Source organism: Dendrobates tinctorius, unplaced genomic scaffold (assembly GCF_039654945.1).
Source record: "Dendrobates tinctorius isolate UK_male_01 unplaced genomic scaffold, ASM3965494v1 ptg000256l, whole genome shotgun sequence".
Taxonomy (NCBI): Eukaryota; Metazoa; Chordata; class Amphibia; order Anura; family Dendrobatidae; genus Dendrobates; species Dendrobates tinctorius.
This window is the reverse complement of record NW_027361923.1, coordinates 2,352,800-2,373,736: the sequence shown is the minus strand read 5'-3', so window position 1 is coordinate 2,373,736 and position 20,937 is coordinate 2,352,800. Positions and strand designations below refer to the sequence as shown.

General features: G+C 45.0%; 1 protein-coding gene across 2 annotated transcripts in view; it reads right to left on the bottom strand.

The window, feature by feature from the left end:
• The window catches only part of DYNC2H1 (dynein cytoplasmic 2 heavy chain 1), a 537,791-nt gene that overhangs the window by 221,562 nt on the left and 295,292 nt on the right, over positions 1 to 20,937 (bottom strand). For both annotated transcript variants that reach the window (XM_073558365.1, XM_073558366.1), the window contains exon 71: positions 1,197 to 1,262. In XM_073558365.1, the coding sequence (XP_073414466.1) occupies positions 1,197 to 1,262 (66 nt within the window). The remainder of the gene's footprint in view (positions 1 to 1,196; positions 1,263 to 20,937) is intronic.

Genomic DNA, 20,937 nt, shown 5'->3' with positions numbered 1-20,937 from the left:
AACTGAATAGAACAACAAAATCAAGTGTGAACGTTAGCAGAAAAACTTAGCTTGAGCTGACTGGAACAGAGCTGAGAACCAAGACCTGACAAGCAGAAGGAATCACCAGCACCAGAGTAGGGCGTCGGCTGTCTTAAATCCAATCTGAGATTCCCGAGGTCCAATCGTCATCCTCATTATCAGGTGGCAGATCTCTACTGATTAAATCAGCCTCACTACCTCCTGTTACCACCAGAGGGAGCCTGGAAGGAGAACTCACAACTGGTAGACCAGAAAATGAACTCACAACAGTTGTCCCCAGATGAAGCCAGCCTCTGCGAAACTCGGGAGGGGTGTGTTTTTTGGATGGGTATATGTACATGATTCATTACGGTTATATTTTCTTTTACTATGGTTTTGAGTATTTTTGTTTATGGCTCCTGAGGTTTCTGTCCTTTACAAAAGGCTGTACCTAAGGGCGTTGATGTTGCTTTATACATTGATGGTACCTTCTAAGTATGTGTCCATGTGTGGCGAAGCAATTATCGTGACTTCACTTGCCTCACGCACCTGGACTATTTTCCATGATCTTCACTTAGGCAGCAACTTGACTGGCATTTGCTGTAAGGGGCGGCGATGAGCACGGCAGAAAACTAAACGGAGTCACATCCATGGTCCATCCAGATGAATGATGTATCATGTGAATAGGGCCTGTGGCTGGACACGCTCTCTAGATTTATTACTGTATGTCCTAACCTATAGGCACTACACAGTGTCATCCAAAAGGATCATATACTGCCCGAACCCCAGAGATTCATGTCAACTATCAGCACAGGAGACCGCAGAGACGATGCATGCTGCAAGCTAGGTGCAGACTTCAGACACTTCAGTCTCACATTAATGTCAATTACTAAGGTTCTCATCATTATTTATAGCATTAATCTTCACCATAAAGTGCCGCCATGTTTTATTTGTAGACTGTCAATTAAAGAGATAAATTGTGAATACCCGGTAACTGCATGGTTTGTCAAGGTGGTCGAGGACTCCATTACCTACAGGGTCCTTGTGTGGCTGCACACTTTTCAGAGATGTCGTGTCGGTCCTTGATCCTTAATTAATTGCTTGCTACTGTAATCCACTGTGGATTTTACCAACACAAATCTGCACATAAAATCCGTAGGTGTGAACCCTGTAAGGATAATTTTCTAACTACTTACGTTCTCCTGGAACAGCTCAGAATGCATTCCGCGCACAAAATGTAGGGCAAACATCAACTGATCCGCCTGGAGGAAGAAAAAGACACACATAAGGAAACGTCCATAACATAGACTGCTAGATAGTCCCGTTTCACACTTCCGTTTTCAGGCATCAGTCACAATCCACCGTTTGGGGAAAAAAACGGATCTGACGGATTTGCCTGGCGGATCCGTTTTTTCCCCACAGACTTGTATTGGCGGCGGATGGCCGACCGTTGCGTTCGTCAAGCGGTGGATCCGTCATAAATTTGGTGTTCGCCTGAAAAAAAACCGTCCATAGGAACGTTTTTTGTCTGCGTTGAAAAGGCGGACGGTGACGGATCCGTGCCTGTCCGTCGTCTGACAGGATGGGCGCCTATGGGCAACGGATCCGTCCCCGTCCGTCAAATGACGGAATCAGTTGACGGATTCCGTTTCTTTAAACTGAGCAAGCCGGAAGAATTTATTTTCTTGAAATTTAACGCCGTTCTGGGACAGAGTCAATCTCTCTCTCTATGTCCGAGTATGTTCCAATTAATCTCGCTCTCCCTCTAAGGTATGTGCACACGTTGCGGATTCTGCTGCGGATCTGCAGCGGAATTGGCCCTTCGGGTCCGCAGCAGTTTCTGCTGCGTTGTACAGTACCCTTTTAGTCTATGGAAATAGAAAAATGCAGTGCACACGTTGTGGAATTTTCCGTGCGGATTGAAATTCTCAGCATGTCAATTCTTTGTGCGGATACCGCATCGGTTTGGCACCTGCTCCATGACAGGTGTCAAACCGCAGGGGAAAACCGCAGGCTAATCCGCAGTAAATCCGCAGCTAAACTGCAAGACATTGGACATGCAGATTTACCTGCGGATTTGACAAATCTGCGCGGAAAAATCCGCAGCAGAATCCGCAACGTGTGCACACACCCTTAATATCCGAGTATGTTTCAATTAATAGAACCTAGCACCCTCATTCATTAGCTACAGAGAAGAACATTGCCACTAATCTAATCTTTCCTGCTACGATGACATGCCAAGCAAACAATGTGTCCTACATGCAGGCACCAAAGCGAGGAACAGTGACTTGATGCAAGGCTGGCACGTTGCCATAGACAAATTAAGATACATAAGGCCGTTCCATGGAGGGGGAAATCACCCCCCACCCCCCTGCACAGAATCTTCAGGAGAAAGAGCTGACAATCTAATTAAAGAAGAAGTGACAAAACTAATTAAAATCCTCTTTAAGGCTGGGACCACCTGCAGCGACCAAATGGTGGAAACAGGATATCAATTGTGGGGAAACAGACAGTCTAGGGTTTGTGGATTGAAGAGGGATAAGACTATGGGTCTCCAATATACAGTTGTGAATATTTGGGTTTGTATAGATCCGATATTGATAGGATATACATTTTCAACTTCAGGATTACGAAGGGAAGAATATGCATATTTTTTCATAAATGTGAGACGTCCCAATCAGCCCCAAATCAATAGTGGCCTGATAGATGACAACAGCCATGCCATGTTCACCACCTATGGAAAGGTAAAATCACGATAAAAAATAGGACGGTGATATCGAATGCCCGTTATCGTCAGACGTGAGAATATCATGAATGTTGTGAATCTCATTTTCTGAAACTGAAGCCACATTCCATGACCAGCCCTGTTATGATGCATCGCCGTGTATTCTTGATTCACGTTTTTCAATCAGATTGCTTCCATCCACAGAGCTCTGAAGCCATTGCAGTGACGTCAGGTTTAGTGATTTTCTTTTGTTTATGCTTTTATCTTATGCAATTGTATATGCTGTATCGTTTTGTCTCCTATGTAAAATCTTTTATATATTTTTTATAAACACTGCATTAACTATAAAATGTAACAGTTCTTGTTCCTCTTGTTCTGTAAACCACACCTCTGAAACACTACCTGGCTGGTGTCCAATCCTGTAAAAGATTGGTGGTGGCAGGGAGTAGTTACTTTTGTTATTGCCGAGCTGGCAGTGACCATACCAGGGGGTATACACAAATATTCCATGTGTTGGATCGGAAGTGTATATACAGTGCCTTGCGAAAGTATTCGGCCCCCTGGAAGTTTTCAACAACAAGTGGGACACAATTTTGAAGTTTAATGAAATTTATTGGTTATTTTAAATTTTTTTGGAAATTCAAAAACTGAAAAGTGGGGCGTGCAATATTATTCGGCCCCTTTAACTTAATACTTTGTTGCGCCACATTTTGCAGCGATTACAGCTGCAGTCGCTTGGGGTATGTCTCTATCAGTTCTGTACATCGAGAGACTGAAATTCTTGCCCATTCTTCCTTGGCAAACAGCTCGAGCTCAGTGAAGTTTGATGGAGATCGTTTGTGAACAGCAGTTTTCAGCTCTTTCCACAGATTCTCGATTGGATTCAGGTCTGGACTTTGACTTGGCCATTCTAACACCTGGATACGTTTATTTGTGAACCATTCCATTGTAGATTTTGCTTTATGTTTGGGATCATTGTCTTGTTGGAAGACAAATCTCCGTCCCAGTCTCAGGTCTTTTGCAGACTTCAACAGGTTTTCTTCAAGAATGGTCCTGTATTTGGCTCCATACATCTTCTCATCAATTTTAAAGCTCTTCCCTGTCCCCGCTGAAGAAAAGCAGGCCCAAACCATGATTCTGCCACCACCATGTTTGACCGTGGGGATGGTGGGTTCAGGGTGATGAGCTGTGTTACCTTTATGCCAAAGATATCATTTGGCATTGTTACCAAAAGGTTCGATTTTGGTTTCATCTGACCAGAGCACCTTCTTCCACATGTTTGGTGTGTCTCCCAGGTGGCTTGTTGCAAACTTTAAATGACACTTTTTATGGATATCTTTGAGAAATGGCTTTCTTCTTGCCACTCTTCCATAAAGGCCAGATTTGTGCAGTGTATGACTGATTGTTGTCCTATGAACAGACTGTCCCACCTCAGCTGTAGATCTCTGCAGTTCATCCAGAGTGATCATGGGCCTCTTGGCTGCTTCTCTGATCAGTCTTCTCCTTGTTTGAGATGAAAGTTTAGAGGGACGGCCGGGTCTTGGTAGATTTGCAGTGGTATGATACTCCTTCCATTTCAATATGATCGCTTGCACAGTGCTCCTTGGGATGTTTAAAGTTTTGGAAATCATTTTGTATCCAAATCCAGCTTTAAACTTCTCCACAACAGTATCACGGACCTGCCTGTTGTATTCCTTGGTCTTCATGATGCTCTCTGTGCATCAAACAGAACCCTGAGACTATCACAGAGCAGGTGTATTTATACGGAGACTTGATTACACACAGGTGGATTATATTTATCATCATTAGTCATTTAGGACAACATTGGATCATTCAGAGATCCACAATGAACTTCTGGAGTGAGTTTGCTGCACTGAAAGTAAAGGGGCCGAATAATATTTCACACTCCACTTTTCAGTTTTTGAATTTCCACAAATATTTAAAATAACCAATAAATTTCATTCAACTTCGCAATTGTGTCCCACTTGTTGCTGATTCATCACCAAAAACTTAAATTTGGTATCTTTATGTTTGAAGCATGATATGTGGGAAAAGGTTGAAAAGTTCCAGTGGGCCGAATACTTTCGCAAGGCACTTTACCATACGCTCACTGTTTGTTCTCCAATGACTGGCCTATTAGTGGAAACAGCCTATTAGTGGAACTTGTGCCATACTCCTCCATTTATGATCCCTTTTTTTTTTTTTTTTGCACGTGTGGTTTTAAAGAGCTCTAGATTTTTTTCTCATTCGGATGTTCAAATGGTATCTTTATCATTATATTTGGGCCTAATATTTGTGTCATTTTTTAATTTTTTAATTTCTTTTATATATATTTTTGCTGCTATCGGGTAGGAGTAGAGGGAATACTTGTCTATTTTGTAAAAATAGACTGTGCTCATTCAGTGCTGTGTGTACAACGATCAAACAGGCCGCGATCATTAACAGGGAGTCTGGACGTCTCTGACGGCCGCCTCCCAGTTCCTCTTCGATCTCTGTGCAGCAGCCGACTCGTCAATGATGTTCCAAAAAAGTCATTACGGAGTAATCAGAGTACCATCCCGACATTTTAAGATGATGGGTGGTCTGTAGGAAATATTATATTTGTTTTTTATCGTTCCTCTTATCGCAACATATTCCTCCAACAAACATGATTTCTCGATACCCAACCAAGGAAACGTTGATGCTAAGTGTGTCAATGTTGCTAACTAGTGGTTGTGATGCAATGTTGCTAACTAGTGGTTGTGATGCAATGTTGCTAACTAGTGGTTGTGATGTGGACTGTGACTTCTTGAGGGTTTTGCTAGCATGTCGCCATACTGTGTTTAATTTGTATAATGAAATTTTTCAATCCTCAGAATTCAAACCCAGGTTAGAGCGGACATATCTGTGCACCAGAAACATGAAATCAAGAGTCGGATCATACAACAAACCTGATTGTCATTTTTTTTGTAGAGTGGTGACAAAAATGAGAAGCTCCTGGTTGTACTGAGCTGAAGCAGATCCATATAATTTTGTAGAGTCTCTGTAGCTCATCTGCATCTATCATACAGAGAACACAGGAATAGTGGCATGTTCTACCAGACACTGTATAACGGTGCAATGTTACTAGGGGGGACTTGGTCTATAATACAGCACAGTACACAGCTTCAAGGCCACCAGGACGCGGACCTCTACAGCCTAGACCTGGGGTCCCCAGCCTGTAGCTCGGGAGCCACATGTGTGCTCGCGGTCCCATGAATTGTGGCTTGCGACTGTCTGCTAGCTTGGTGCATTAGCGCCAGGTCTAGCAAACAGGTATGAAGAAAACATCTCAAAATGTTGAATTTTGTGAGTAGCCCTGTACAGAAGAGCAGATCTGGATAGACATTTACTGGTCTTAGGGGTTTAGAGATGTTTTAGGTATGGTACGATGGAGGATGGTCCTAACCTGTTAGAGGAGGATCTTGAAGCTGGATGTGACCGTGTGTTGGGAGCACAAAGCAAGTCTCCCGCACTACAAGTCATCGAGCACGCTAAAGCACTTCCAAAAAGCTACTTATTCTAGTCTCCAATCCTCTAGTAGATGCACATCCAGAAAACAAGTAATTGTGTATGTTTTGGCTATATTATCTTGGACACAGGAGACGCCGTTTTCTGCTTTGGAGCGGAGTTAATTACTATAATCACACAAGAGACCTCGGGAAAATGTAAAGTAGCTTTGCCTTCAATTCAGGTCATGTTGCTAAATCATGAAAAATGTAGCTTATTACTTGGGATGCGAGGAAGTTTTCCTGCTCCGATTCACTGGGGAAACTTCTCGGCTTCGTTATTAGCCGTGGCTTCATGGCTGCTCATTCCACACAAGACATGTGCCAGGACTGCATACAGCCGGAAGGCATATGCCAGCGCAAGCCCAACGCAGTCATTTATTATTCTTCTCCACTGTATAAATACTAGACGGAGACTGTATCATTCTCACATAGGCAAGAAATGGAGTCCCCTCCCTCAGCTGTAGTTGCTCAGTACGGTTGAGATGGCTTCTCCATTAGTAACACGACTGGAAGCTTCCATGGGTACAACGCAATAATGTACAGTAACATCTAAAAGATATTGATTCTGTAGTGGAACACAATTTGGGAGACTTTTATGTTGTTGGTATATACTTTTTTGCCCTTTACAGTAATGGTATATCTTTCAGTTGCCATGTTGGCCACCATTACTATTACCAGACGTGCTACACAATAGTAGCCATAGATGCAGATCATGAAACTTCTATATACCCCCTGGAGTGAGGGGTCCAGACTTTATTGCCATCAGCCCCTTTTACTAATGGGTGGTGAGAAGCCGTACAGGACTCTAGAGTGCTATAAGCAAACATTTCTCAGGATAATAAATGGCCATCAGAACGTTAAACAAAGAACCTCATGGCCAGTTTTGTAAGTTTTGGCAAAGCAGCAATACTTCAAAGTTTTGGATGGGCAGTTCATGTCTTTTTCAACAACTATGATAGATCATCAGATAGTGTGCCCACGACAGATCTCCAGATACTGTGTCGCTGATGTCTGCACGCCGGCACCCCCACCCACCCAGGTACTATTTGATTCAGGCTCCATGCCCAGCGCTTAGTGCATGACAAGGGATGTTTAAAGTGACAATGGTGTCACTTCTATTATCACACTGAATGCGATTAACTACTATACTGCAGTCTGTTACTGATGAAGGCCAGTGAGGCCGAAGCGCCTTATTTTCTGGCTGCATTAAAAAATCCAAAAAATATTCTAGAAGTTGAGTGCCAAGTTTTCTTTATTACATCTCCAGACAGTGAGACCACCACAGATCCCCAGACAGTGAGCTCATCACATATCTCCAGACAGTGTGCACACCACAGATCTCCAGACAGTGAGACCACCACAGATCCCCAGACAGTGACCTCATCACATATCTCCAGACAGTGAGCTCATCACATATCTCCAGACAGTGTGCACACCACAGATCTCCAGACAGTGAGACCACCACATATCTCCAGACAGTGAGCTCATCACATATCTCCAGACAGTGTGCACACCACAGATCTCCAGACAGTGAGACCACCACAGATCTCCAGACAGTGAGACCACCACAGATCCCCAGACAGTGAGACCACCACAGATCCCCAGACAGTGAGTTCATCATATATCTCCAGACAGTGAGACCACCACAGATCCCCAGACAGTGTGCACACCACAGATCTCACAGATCCCCATGCAGTGTGGATGGATTATGAAAAGCAGATATACCTCCCTTCAACAAGATGTTTCAGTCAAAAGATCAGTTAATAACCTTTGTGTGTAAGAATACTGTATACGGTATATATTTTATTTATTTTACTCATTTATAAAGCGCCATTAATTCCATCGCTTTACAGACATTTTTGGCAGTGTCCCCGATGGGGCTCACCATGAAGTATTTCTACCAGAAAATTGTTGCAATTACACGTTTTGTAAAAGGGAATCTGTCACCACATTTGACGTATCTAAACTATTACTATGGGCACACGGGTTATAGAACGCTGAAAACAGTCCTCCCTGTGTGTTTCAGATATGTTGTTACTGAGAAATCATGTTTTATCACTTTATATAAATGACCTCATGACCTCTTCCAGGCTCCGGGGCAGATGGTTCCTGGAGATAAAACAAACTCTGGGGGGCAGAGTTAAGTGTTACCCGTGTGATGTGACATGGTTACCAGTGTTACCCGTGTGATGTGACATGGTTACCAGTGTTACCCGTGTGATGTGACATGGTTACCAGTGTGATGTGACATGGTTACCAGTGTTACCCGTGTGATGTGACATGGTTACCAGTGTTACCCGTGTGATGTGACATGGTTACCAGTGTGATGTGACATGGTTACCAGTGTTACCCGTGTGATGTGACATGGTTACCAGTGTTACCCGTGTGATGTGACATGGTTACCAGTGTTACCAGTGTGATGTGACATGGTTACCAGTGTTACCAGTGTGATGTGACATGGTTACCAGTGTTACCCGTGTGATGTGACATGGTTACCAGTGTGATGTGACATGGTTACCAGTGTGATGTGACATGGTTACCAGTGTTACCAGTGTGATGTGACATGGTTACCAGTGTTACCAGTGTGATGTGACATGGTTACCAGTGTTACCCGTGTGATGTGACATGGTTACCAGTGTTACCCGTGTGATGTGACATGGTTACCAGTGTTACCAGTGTGATGTGACATGGTTACCAGTGTTACCCGTGTGATGTGACATGGTTACCAGTGTTACCCGTGTGATGTGACATGGTTACCAGTGTTACCAGTGTGATGTGACATGGTTACCAGTGTTACCCGTGTGATGTGACATGGTTACCAGTGTTACCAGTGTGATGTGACATGGTTACCAGTGTTACCCGTGTGATGTGACATGGTTACCAGTGTTACCCGTGTGATGTGACATGGTTACCAGTGTTACCAGTGTGATGTGACATGGTTACCAGTGTTACCAGTGTGATGTGACATGGTTACCAGTGTTACCCGTGTGATGTGACATGGTGACCAGTGTTACCCATGTGATGTGACATGGTTACCAGTGTTACCAGTGTGATGTGACATGGTTACCAGTGTTACCCGTGTGATGTGACATGGTTACCAGTGTTACCAGTGTGATGTGACATGGTTACCAGTGTTACCAGTGTGATGTGACATGGTTACCAGTGTTACCAGTGTGATGTGACATGGTTACCAGGGTTACCAGTGTGATGTGACATGGTTACCAGTGTGATGTGACATGGTTACCAGTGTTACCCGTGTGATGTGACATGGTGACCAGTGTTACCCATGTGATGTGACATGGTTACCAGTGTTACCAGTGTGATGTGACATGGTTACCAGTGTTACCCGTGTGATGTGACATGTTTACCAGTGTTACCAGTGTGATGTGACATGGTTAGCAGTGTTACCAGTGTGATGTGACATGGTTACCAGTGTGATGTGACATGGTTACCAGTGTTACCCGTGTGATGTGACATGGTTACCAGTGTTACCCGTGTGATGTGACATGGTTACCAGTGTTACCCGTGTGATGTGACATGGTTACCAGTGTTACCCGTGTGATGTGACATGGTTACCAGTGTTACCCGCGTGATGTGACATGGTTACCAGTGTTACCAGTGTGATGTGACATGGTTACCAGTGTTACCAGTGTGATGTGACATGGTTACCAGTGTTACCCGTGTGATGTGACATGGTTACCAGTGTTACCCGTGTGATGTGACATGGTTACCAGTGTTACCAGTGTGATGTGACATGGATACCAGTGTTACCAGTGTGATGTGACATGGTTACCAGTGTGATGTGACATGGTTACCAGTGTTACCAGTGTGATGTGACATGGTTACCAGGGTTACCAGTGTGATGTGACATGGTTACCAGTGTGATGTGAAATGGTTACCAGTGTTACCAGTGTGATGTGACATGGTTACCAGTGTTACCCGTGTGATGTGACATGTTTACCAGTGTTACCAGTGTGATGTGACATGGTTAGCAGTGTTACCAGTGTGATGTGACATGGTTACCAGTGTGATGTGACATGGTTACCAGTGTTAACAGTGTGATGTGACATGGTTACCAGTGTTACCAGTGTGATGTGACATGGTTACCAGTGTTACCAGTGTGATGTGACATGGTTACCAGTGTGATGTGACATGGTTACCCGTGTGATGTGACATGGTCACCAGTGTTACCAGTGTGATGTGACATGGTTACCAGTGTTACCCGTGTGATGTGACATGGTTACCAGTGTTACCCGTGTGATGTGACATGGTTACCAGTGTTACCAGTGTGATGTGACATGGTTACCAGTGTTACCAGTGTGATGTGACATGGTTACCAGTGTGATGTGACATGTTTACCAGTGTTACCAGTGTGATGTGACATGTTTACCAGTGTTACCAGTGTGATGTGACATGGTTACCAGTGTGATGTAACATGGTTACCAGTGTTACCCGTGTGATGTGACCATGGTTACCAGTGTTAACCGTGTGATGTGACATGGTTACCAGTGTGATGTGACATGTTTACCAGTGTTACCAGTGTGATGTGACATGGTTAACAGTGTTACCAGTGTGATGTGACATGGTTACCAGTGTGATGTGACATGGTTACCAGTGTTACCAGTGTGATGTGACATGGTTACCAGTGTTACCAGTGTGATGTGACATGGTTACCAGTGTTACTAGTGTGATGTGACATGGTTACCAGTGTTACCCGTGCGATGTGACATGTTTACCAGTGTGATGTGACATGGTTACCAGTGTTACCAGTGTGATGTGACATGGTTACCAGTGTGATGTGACATGGTTACCAGTGTTACCAGTGTGATGTGACATGGTTACCAGTGTTACCAGTGTGATGTGACATGGTTACCAGTGTGATGTGACATGGTTACCAGTGTTACCAGTGTGATGTGACATGGTTACCAGTGTTACTAGTGTGATGTGACATGGTTACCAGTGTTACCCGTGCGATGTGCCATGGTTACCAGTGTGATGTGACATGGTTACCAGTGTTACCAGTGTGATGTGACATGGTTACCAGTGTTACCAGTGTGATGTGACATGGTTACCAGTGTTACCAGTGTGATGTGACATGGTTACCAGTGTTACCCGTGTGATGCGACATGGTTACCAGTGTGATGTGACATGGTTACCAGTATGATGTGACATGGTTACCAGTGTGATGTGACATGGTTACCAGTGTTACCAGTGTGATGTGACATGGTTACCAGTGTGATGTGACATGGTTACCAGTGTTACCAGTGTGATGTGACATGGTTACCAGTGTGATGTGACATGGTTACCAGTGTTACCCGTGTGATGTGACATGGTTACCAGTGTGATGTGACATGGTTACCAGTGTTACCCGTGTGATGTGACATGGTTGCCAGTGTTACCCGTGTGATGTGACATGGTTGCCAGTGTTACCCGTGTGATGTGACATGGTTGCCAGTGTTACCAGTGTGATGTGACATGGTTACCAGTGTGATGTGACATGGTTACCAGTGTGATGTGACATGGTTACCAGTGTTACCCGTGTGATGTGACATGGTTGCCAGTGTTACCCGTGTGATGTGACATGGTTACCAGTGTGATGTGACATGGTTACCAGTGTTACCCGTGTGATGTGACATGTTTACCAGTGTTACCAGTGTGATGTGACATGGTTACCAGTGTTACCAGTGTGATGTGACATGGTTACCAGTGTTACCAGTGTGATGTGACATGGTTACCAGGGTTACCAGTGTGATGTGACATGGTTACCAGTGTGATGTGACATGGTTACCAGTGTTACCAGTGTGATGTGACATGGTTACCAGTGTTACCCGTGTGATGTGACATGTTTACCAGTGTTACCAGTGTGATGTGACATGGTTAGCAGTGTTACCAGTGTGATGTGACATGGTTACCAGTGTGATGTGACATGGTTACCAGTGTTACCAGTGTGATGTGACATGGTTACCAGTGTTACCAGTGTGATGTGACATGGTTACCAGTGTTACCAGTGTGATGTGACATGGTTACCAGTGTTACCAGTGTGATGTGACATGGTTACCCGTGTGATGTGACATGGTCACCAGTGTTACCAGTGTGAAGTGACATGGTTACCAGTGTTACCCGTGTGATGTGACATGGTTACCAGTGTTACCCGTGTGATGTGACATGGTTACCAGTGTTACCAGTGTGATGTGACATGGTTACCAGTGTTACCAGTGTGATGTGACATGGTTACCAGTGTTACCAGTGTGATGTGACATGGTTACCAGTGTGATGTGACATGTTTACCAGTGTTACCAGTGTGATGTGACATGTTTACCAGTGTTACCAGTGTGATGTGACATGGTTACCAGTGTGATGTAACATGGTTACCAGTGTTACCCGTGTGATGTGACCATGGTTACCAGTGTTACCCGTGTGATGTGACATGGTTACCAGTGTGATGTAACATGGTTACCAGTGTTACCCGTGTGATGTGACATGGTTACCAGTGTGATGTGACATGTTTACCAGTGTTACCAGTGTGATGTGACATGGTTAACAGTGTTACCAGTGTGATGTGACATGGTTAACAGTGTGATGTGACATGGTTACCAGTGTTACCAGTGTGATGTGACATGGTTACCAGTGTTACCCGTGTGATGTGACCATGGTTACCAGTGTGATGTGACATGGTTACCAGTGTGATGTAACATGGTTACCAGTGTTACCCGTGTGATGTGACATGGTTACCAGTGTGATGTGACATGTTTACCAGTGTTACCAGTGTGATGTGACATGGTTAACAGTGTTACCAGTGTGATGTGACATGGTTACCAGTGTGATGTGACATGGTTACCAGTGTTACCAGTGTGATGTGACATGGTTACCAGTGTTACCAGTGTGATGTGACATGGTTACCAGTGTTACTAGTGTGATGTGACATGGTTACCAGTGTTACCCGTGCGATGTGACATGGTTACCAGTGTGATGTGACATGGTTACCAGTGTTACCAGTGTGATGTGACATGGTTACCAGTGTGATGTGACATGGTTACCAGTGTTACCAGTGTGATGTGACATGGTTACCAGTGTGATGTGACATGGTTACCAGTGTGATGTGACATGGTTACCAGTGTTACCAGTGTGATGTGACATGGTTACCAGTGTTACTAGTGTGATGTGACATGGTTACCAGTGTTACCCGTGCGATGTGCCATGGTTACCAGTGTGATGTGACATGGTTACCAGTGTTACCAGTGTGATGTGACATGGTTACCAGTGTTACCAGTGTGATGTGACATGGTTACCAGTGTTACCCGTGTGATGCGACATGGTTACCAGTGTGATGTGACATGGTTACCATTATGATGTGACATGGTTACCAGTGTGATGTGACATGGTTACCAGTGTTACCAGTGTGATGTGACATGGTTACCAGTGTGATGTGACATGGTTACCAGTGTGATGTGACATGGTTACCAGTGTTACCAGTGTGATGTTACATGGTTACCAGTGTGATGTGACATGGTTACCAGTGTTACCCGTGTGATGTGACATGGTTACCAGTGTGATGTGACATGGTTACCAGTGTGATGTGACATGGTTACCAGTGTTACCCGTGTGATGTGACATGGTTGCCAGTGTTACCGGTGTGATGTGACATGGTTGCCAGTGTTACCAGTGTGATGTGACATGGTTACCAGTGTGATGTGACATGGTTACCAGTGTGATGTGACATGGTTACCAGTGTTACCCGTGTGATGTGACATGGTTGCCAGTGTTACCCGTGTGATGTGACATGGTTACCAGTGTGATGTGACATGGTTACCAGTGTTACCCGTGTGATGTGACATGTTTACCAGTGTTACCAGTGTGATGTGACATGGTTAGCAGTGTTACCAGTGTGATGTGACATGGTTACCAGTGTGATGTGACATGGTTACCAGTGTTACCCGTGTGATGTGACATGGTTACCAGTGTTACCCGTGTGATGTGACATGGTTACCAGTGTTACCCGTGTGATGTGACATGGTTACCAGTGTTACCCGTGTGATGTGACATGGTTACCAGTGTTACCCGTGTGATATGACATGGTTACCAGTGTTACCAGTGTGATGTGACATGGTTACCAGTGTTACCAGTGTGATGTGACATGGTTACCAGTGTGATGTGACATGGTTACCAGTGTTACCCGTGTGATGTGACATGGTTACCAGTGTTACCCGTGTGATGTGACATGGTTACCAGTGTTACCAGTGTGATGTGACATGGTTACCAGTGTTACCAGTGTGATGTGACATGGTTACCAGTGTTACCAGTGTGATGTGACATGGTTACCAGTGTTACCAGTGTGATGTGACATGGTTACCAGTGTTACCAGTGTGATGTGACATGGTTAGCAGTGTTACCAGTGTGATGTGACATGGTTACCAGTGTGATGTGACATGGTTACCAGTGTTACCAGTGTGATGTGACATGGTTACCAGTGTTACCAGTGTGATGTGACATGGTTACCAGTGTTACCAGTGTGATGTGACATGGATACCAGTGTTACCAGTGTGATGTGACAGTGTTACCAGTGTGATGTGACATGGTTACCCGTGTGATGTGACATGGTCACCAGTGTTACCAGTGTGATGTGACATGGTTACCAGTGTTACCCGTGTGATGTGACATGGTTACCAGTGTTACCCGTGTGATGTGACATGGTTACCAGTGTGATGTGACATGGTTACCAGTGTTACCAGTGTGATGTGACATGGTTACCAGTGTGATGTGACATGTTTACCAGTGTTACCAGTGTGATGTGACATGTTTACCAGTGTTACCAGTGTGATGTGACATGGTTACCAGTGTGATGTAACATGGTTACCAGTGTTACCCGTGTGATGTGACCATGGTTACCAGTGTTACCCGTGTGATGTGACATGGTTACCAGTGTGATGTGACATGTTTACCAGTGTTACCAGTGTGATGTGACATGGTTAACAGTGTTACCAGTGTGATGTGACATGGTTACCAGTGTGATGTGACATGGTTACCAGTGTTACCAGTGTGATGTGACATGGTTACCAGTGTTACTAGTGTGATGTGACATGGTTACCAGTGTTACCCGTGCGATGTGACATGATTACCAGTGTGATGTGACATGGCTACCAGTGTTACCAGTGTGATGTGACATGGTTACCAGTGTGAGGTGACATGGTTACCAGTGTTACCAGTGTGATGTGACATGGTTACCAGTGTTACCAGTGTGATGTGACATGGTTACCCGTGTGATGTGACATGGTCACCAGTGTTACCAGTGTGATGTGACATGGTTACCAGTGTTAACCGTGTGATGTGACATGGTTACCAGTGTTACCAGTGTGATGTGACATGGTTACCAGTGTTACCAGTGTGATGTGACATGGTTACCAGTGTTACCAGTGTGATGTGACATGGTTACCAGTGTTACCAGTGTGATGTGACATGGTTACCAGTGTGATGTGACATGTTTACCAGTGTTACCAGTGTGATGTGACATGTTTACCAGTGTTACCAGTGTGATGTGACATGGTTACCAGTGTGATGTAACATGGTTACCAGTGTTACCCGTGTGATGTGACCATGGTTACCAGTGTTACCCGTGTGATGTGACATGGTTACCAGTGTGATGTGACATGTTTACCAGTGTTACCAGTGTGATGTGACATGGTTAACAGTGTTACCAGTGTGATGTGACATGGTTACCAGTGTGATGTGACATGGTTACCAGTGTTACCAGTGTGATGTGACATGGTTACCAGTGTTACCAGTGTGATGTGACATGGTTACCAGTGTTACTAGTGTGATGTGACATGGTTACCAGTGTTACCCGTGCGATGTGACATGGTTACCAGTGTGATGTGACATGGTTACCAGTGTTACCAGTGTGATGTGACATGGTTACCACTGTGATGTGACATGGTTACCAGTGTTACCAGTGTGATGTGACATGGTTACCAGTGTCACCAGTGTGATGTGACACGGTTACCAGTGTGATGTGACATGGTTACCAGTGTTACCAGTGTGATGTGACATGGTTACCAGTGTTACTAGTGTGATGTGACATGGTTACCAGTGTTACCCGTGCGATGTGCCATGGTTACCAGTGTGATGTGACATGGTTACCAGTGTTACCAGTGTGATGTGACATGGTTACCAGTGTTACCAGTGTGATGTGACATGGTTACCAGTGTTACCCGTGTGATGCGACATGGTTACCAGTGTGATGTGACATGGTTACCAGTATGATGTGACATGGTTACCAGTGTGATGTGACATGGTTACCAGTGTTACCAGTGTGATGTGACATGGTTACCAGTGTGATGTGACATGGTTACCAGTGTTACCAGTGTGATGTGACATGGTTACCAGTGTGATGTGACATGGTTACCAGTGTTACCCGTGTGATGTGACATGGTTACCAGTGTGATGTGACATGGTTACCAGTGTGATATGACATGGTTACCAGTGTTACCCGTGTGATGTGACATGGTTGCCAGTGTTACCCGTGTGATGTGACATGGTTGCCAGTGTTACCCGTGTGATGTGACATGGTTGCCAGTGTTACCAGTGTGATGTGACATGGTTACCAGTGTGATGTGACATGGTTACCAGTGTGATGTGACATGGTTACCAGTGTGATGTGACATGGTTACCAGTGTTACCCGTGTGATGTGACATGGTTGCCAGTGTTACCCGTGTGATGTGACATGGTTACCAGTGTGATGTGACATGGTTACCAGTGTTACCCGTGTGATGTGACATGTTTACCAGTGTTACCAGTGTGATGTGACATGGTTAGCAGTGTTACCAGTGTGATGTGACATGGTTACCAGTGTGATGTGACATGGTTACCAGTGTTACCCGTGTGATGTGACATGGTTACCAGTGTTACCAGTGTGATGTGACATGGTTACCAGTGTTACTAGTGTGATGTGACATGGTTACCAGTGTTACCCGTGCGATGTGCCATGGTTACCAGTGTGATGTGACATGGTTACCAGTGTTACCAGTGTGATGTGACATGGTTACCAGTGTTACCAGTGTGATGTGACATGGTTACCAGTGTTACCCGTGTGATGCGACATGGTTACCAGTATGATGTGACATGGTTACCAGTGTGATGTGACATGGTTACCAGTGTTACCAGTGTGATGTGACATGGTTACCAGTGTGATGTGACATGGTTACCAGTGTGATGTGACATGGTTACCAGTGTTACCAGTGTGATGTGACATGGTTACCAGTGTGATGTGACATGGTTACCAGTGTTACCCGTGTGATGTGACATGGTTACCAGTGTGATGTGACATGGTTACCAGTGTGATGTGACATGGTTACCAGTGTTACCCGTGTGATGTGACATGGTTACCAGTGTTACCCGTGTGATGTGACATGGTTACCAGTGTTACCCGTGTGATGTGACATGGTTGCCAGTGTTACCCGTGTGATGTGACATGGTTGCCAGTGTTACCCGTGTGATGTGACATGGTTGCCAGTGTTACCAGTGTGATGTGACATGGTTACCAGTGTGATGTGACATGGTTACCAGTGTGATGTGACATGGTTACCAGTGTTACCCGTGTGATGTGACATGGTTGCCAGTGTTACCCGTGTGATGTGACATGGTTACCAGTGTGATGTGACATGGTTACCAGTGTTACCCGTGTGATGTGACATGTTTACCAGTGTTACCAGTGTGATGTGACATGGTTAGCAGTGTTACCAGTGTGATGTGACATGGTTACCAGTGTGATGTGACATGGTTACCAGTGTTACCCGTGTGATGTGACATGGTTACCAGTGTTACCCGTGTGATGTGACATGGTTACCAGTGTTACCCGTGTGATGTGACATGGTTACCAGTGTTACCAGTGTGATGTGACATGGTTACCAGTGTTACCCGTGTGATGTGACATGGTTACCAGTGTGATGTGACATGGTTACCAGTGTTACCAGTGTGATGTGACATGGTTACCAGGGTTAACAGTGTGATGTGACATGGTTACCAGTGTGATGTGACATGGTTACCAGTGTTACCAGTGTGATGTGACATGGTTACCAGTGTTACCCGTGTGATGTGACATGTTTACCAGTGTTACCAGTGTGATGTGACATGGTTAGCAGTGTTACCAGTGTGATGTGACATGGTTACCAGTGTGATGTGACATGGTTACCAGTGTTACCAGTGTGATGTGACATGGTTACCAGTGTTACCAGTGTGATGTGACATGGTTACCAGTGTTACCAGTGTGATGTGACATGGTTACCAGTGTGATGTGACATGTTTACCAGTGTTACCCGTGTGATGTGACATGGTTACCAGTGTTACCAGTGTGATGTGACATGGTTACCAGTGTTACCAGTGTGATGTGACATGGTTACCAGTGTTACCAGTGTGATGTGACATGGTTACCAGTGTTACCAGTGTGATGTGACATGGTTACCAGTGTGATGTGACATGTTTACCAGTGTTACCAGTGTGATGTGACATGTTTACCAGTGTTACCAGTGTGATGTGACATGGTTACCAGTGTGATGTAACATGGTTACCAGTGTTACCCGTGTGATGTGACATGGTTACCAGTGTTACCCGTGTGATGTGACATGGTTACCAGTGTGATGTGACATGTTTACCAGTGTTACCAGTGTGATGTGACATGGTTACCAGTGTTACCAGTGTGATGTGACATGGTTAACAGTGTTACCAGTGTGATGTGACATGGTTACCAGTGTGATGTGACATGGTTACCAGTGTTACCAGTGTGATGTGACATGGTTACCAGTGTTACCAGTGTGATGTGACATGGTTACCAGTGTTACCCGTGCGATGTGACATGGTTACCAGTGTGATGTGACATGGTTACCAGTGTTACCAGTGTGATGTGACATGGTTACCAGTGTGATGTGACATGGTTACCAGTGTTACCAGTGTGATGTGACATGGTTACCAGTGTGATGTGACATGGTTACCAGTGTGATGTGACATGGTTACCAGTGTTACCAGTGTGATGTGACATGGTTACCAGTGTTACCAGTGTGATGTGACATGGTTACCAGTGTTACCAGTGTGATGTGACATGGTTAACAGTGTTACCAGTGTGATGTGACATGGTTACCAGTGTGATGTGACATGGTTACCAGTGTTACCAGTGTGATGTGACATGGTTACCAGTGTTACCAGTGTGATGTGACATGGTTACCAGTGTTACTAGTGTGATGTGACATGGTTACCAGTGTTACCCGTGCGATGTGACATGGTTACCAGTGTGATGTGACATGGTTACCAGTGTTACCAGTGTGATGTGACATGGTTACCAGTGTGATGTGACATGGTTACCAGTGTTACCAGTGTGATGTGACATGGTTACCAGTGTTACCAGTGTGATGTGACATGGTTACCAGTGTTACCAGTGTGATGTGACATGGTTACCAGTGTTACCCGTGTGATGCGACATGGTTACCAGTGTGATGTGACATGGTTACCAGTATTATGTGACATGGTTACCAGTGTGATGTGACATGGTTACCAGTGTTACCAGTGTGATGTGACATGGTTACCAGTGTGATGTGACATGGTTACCAGTGTGATGTGACATGGTTACCAGTGTTACCAGTGTGATGTGACATGGTTAACAGTGTGATGTGACATGGCTACCAGTGTTACCCGTGTGATGTGACATGGTTACCAGTGTGATGTGACATGGTTACCAGTGTTACCAGTGTGATGTGACATGGTTACCAGTGTTACTAGTGTGATGTGACATGGTTACCAGTGTTACCCGTGCGATGTGACATGGTTACCAGTGTGATGTGACATGGTTACCAGTGTTACCAGTGTGATGTGACATGGTTACCAGTGTGATGTGACATGGTTACCAGTGTTACCAGTGTGATGTGACATGGTTACCAGTGTTACCCGTGTGATGCGACATGGTTACCAGTGTGATGTGACATGGTTACCAGTATGATGTGACATGGTTACCAGTGTGATGTGACATGGTTACCAGTGTTACCAGTGTGATGTGACATGGTTACCAGTGTGATGTGACATGGCTACCAGTGTTACCCGTGTGATGTGACATGGTTACCAGTGTGATGTGACATGGTTACCAGTGTGATGTGACATGGTTACCAGTGTTACCCGTGTGATGTGACATGGTTACCAGTGTTACCCGTGTGATGTGACATGGTTGCCAGTGTTACCCGTGTGATGTGACATGGTTGCCAGTGTTACCCGTGTGATGTGACATGGTTGCCAGTGTTACCAGTGTGATGTGACATGGTTACCAGTGTGATGTGACATGGTTACCAGTGTTACCCGTGTGATGTGACATGGTTGCCAGTGTTACCCGTGTGATGTGACATGGTTGCCAGTGTGATGTGACATGGTTACCAGTGTGATGTGACATGGTTACCAGTGTTACCCGTGTGATGTGACATGGTTGCCAGTGTTACCAGTGTGATGTGACATGGTTGCCAGTGTTACCAGTGTGATGTGACATGGTTGCCAGTGTTACCCGTGTGATGTGACATGGTTACCAGTGTGATGTGACATGGTTACCAGTGTTACTAGTGTGATGTGACATGGTTACCAGTGTTACCCGTGATGTGACATGGTTACCAGTGTTACCCGTGTGATGTGACATGGTTACCAGTGTTACCAGTGTGATG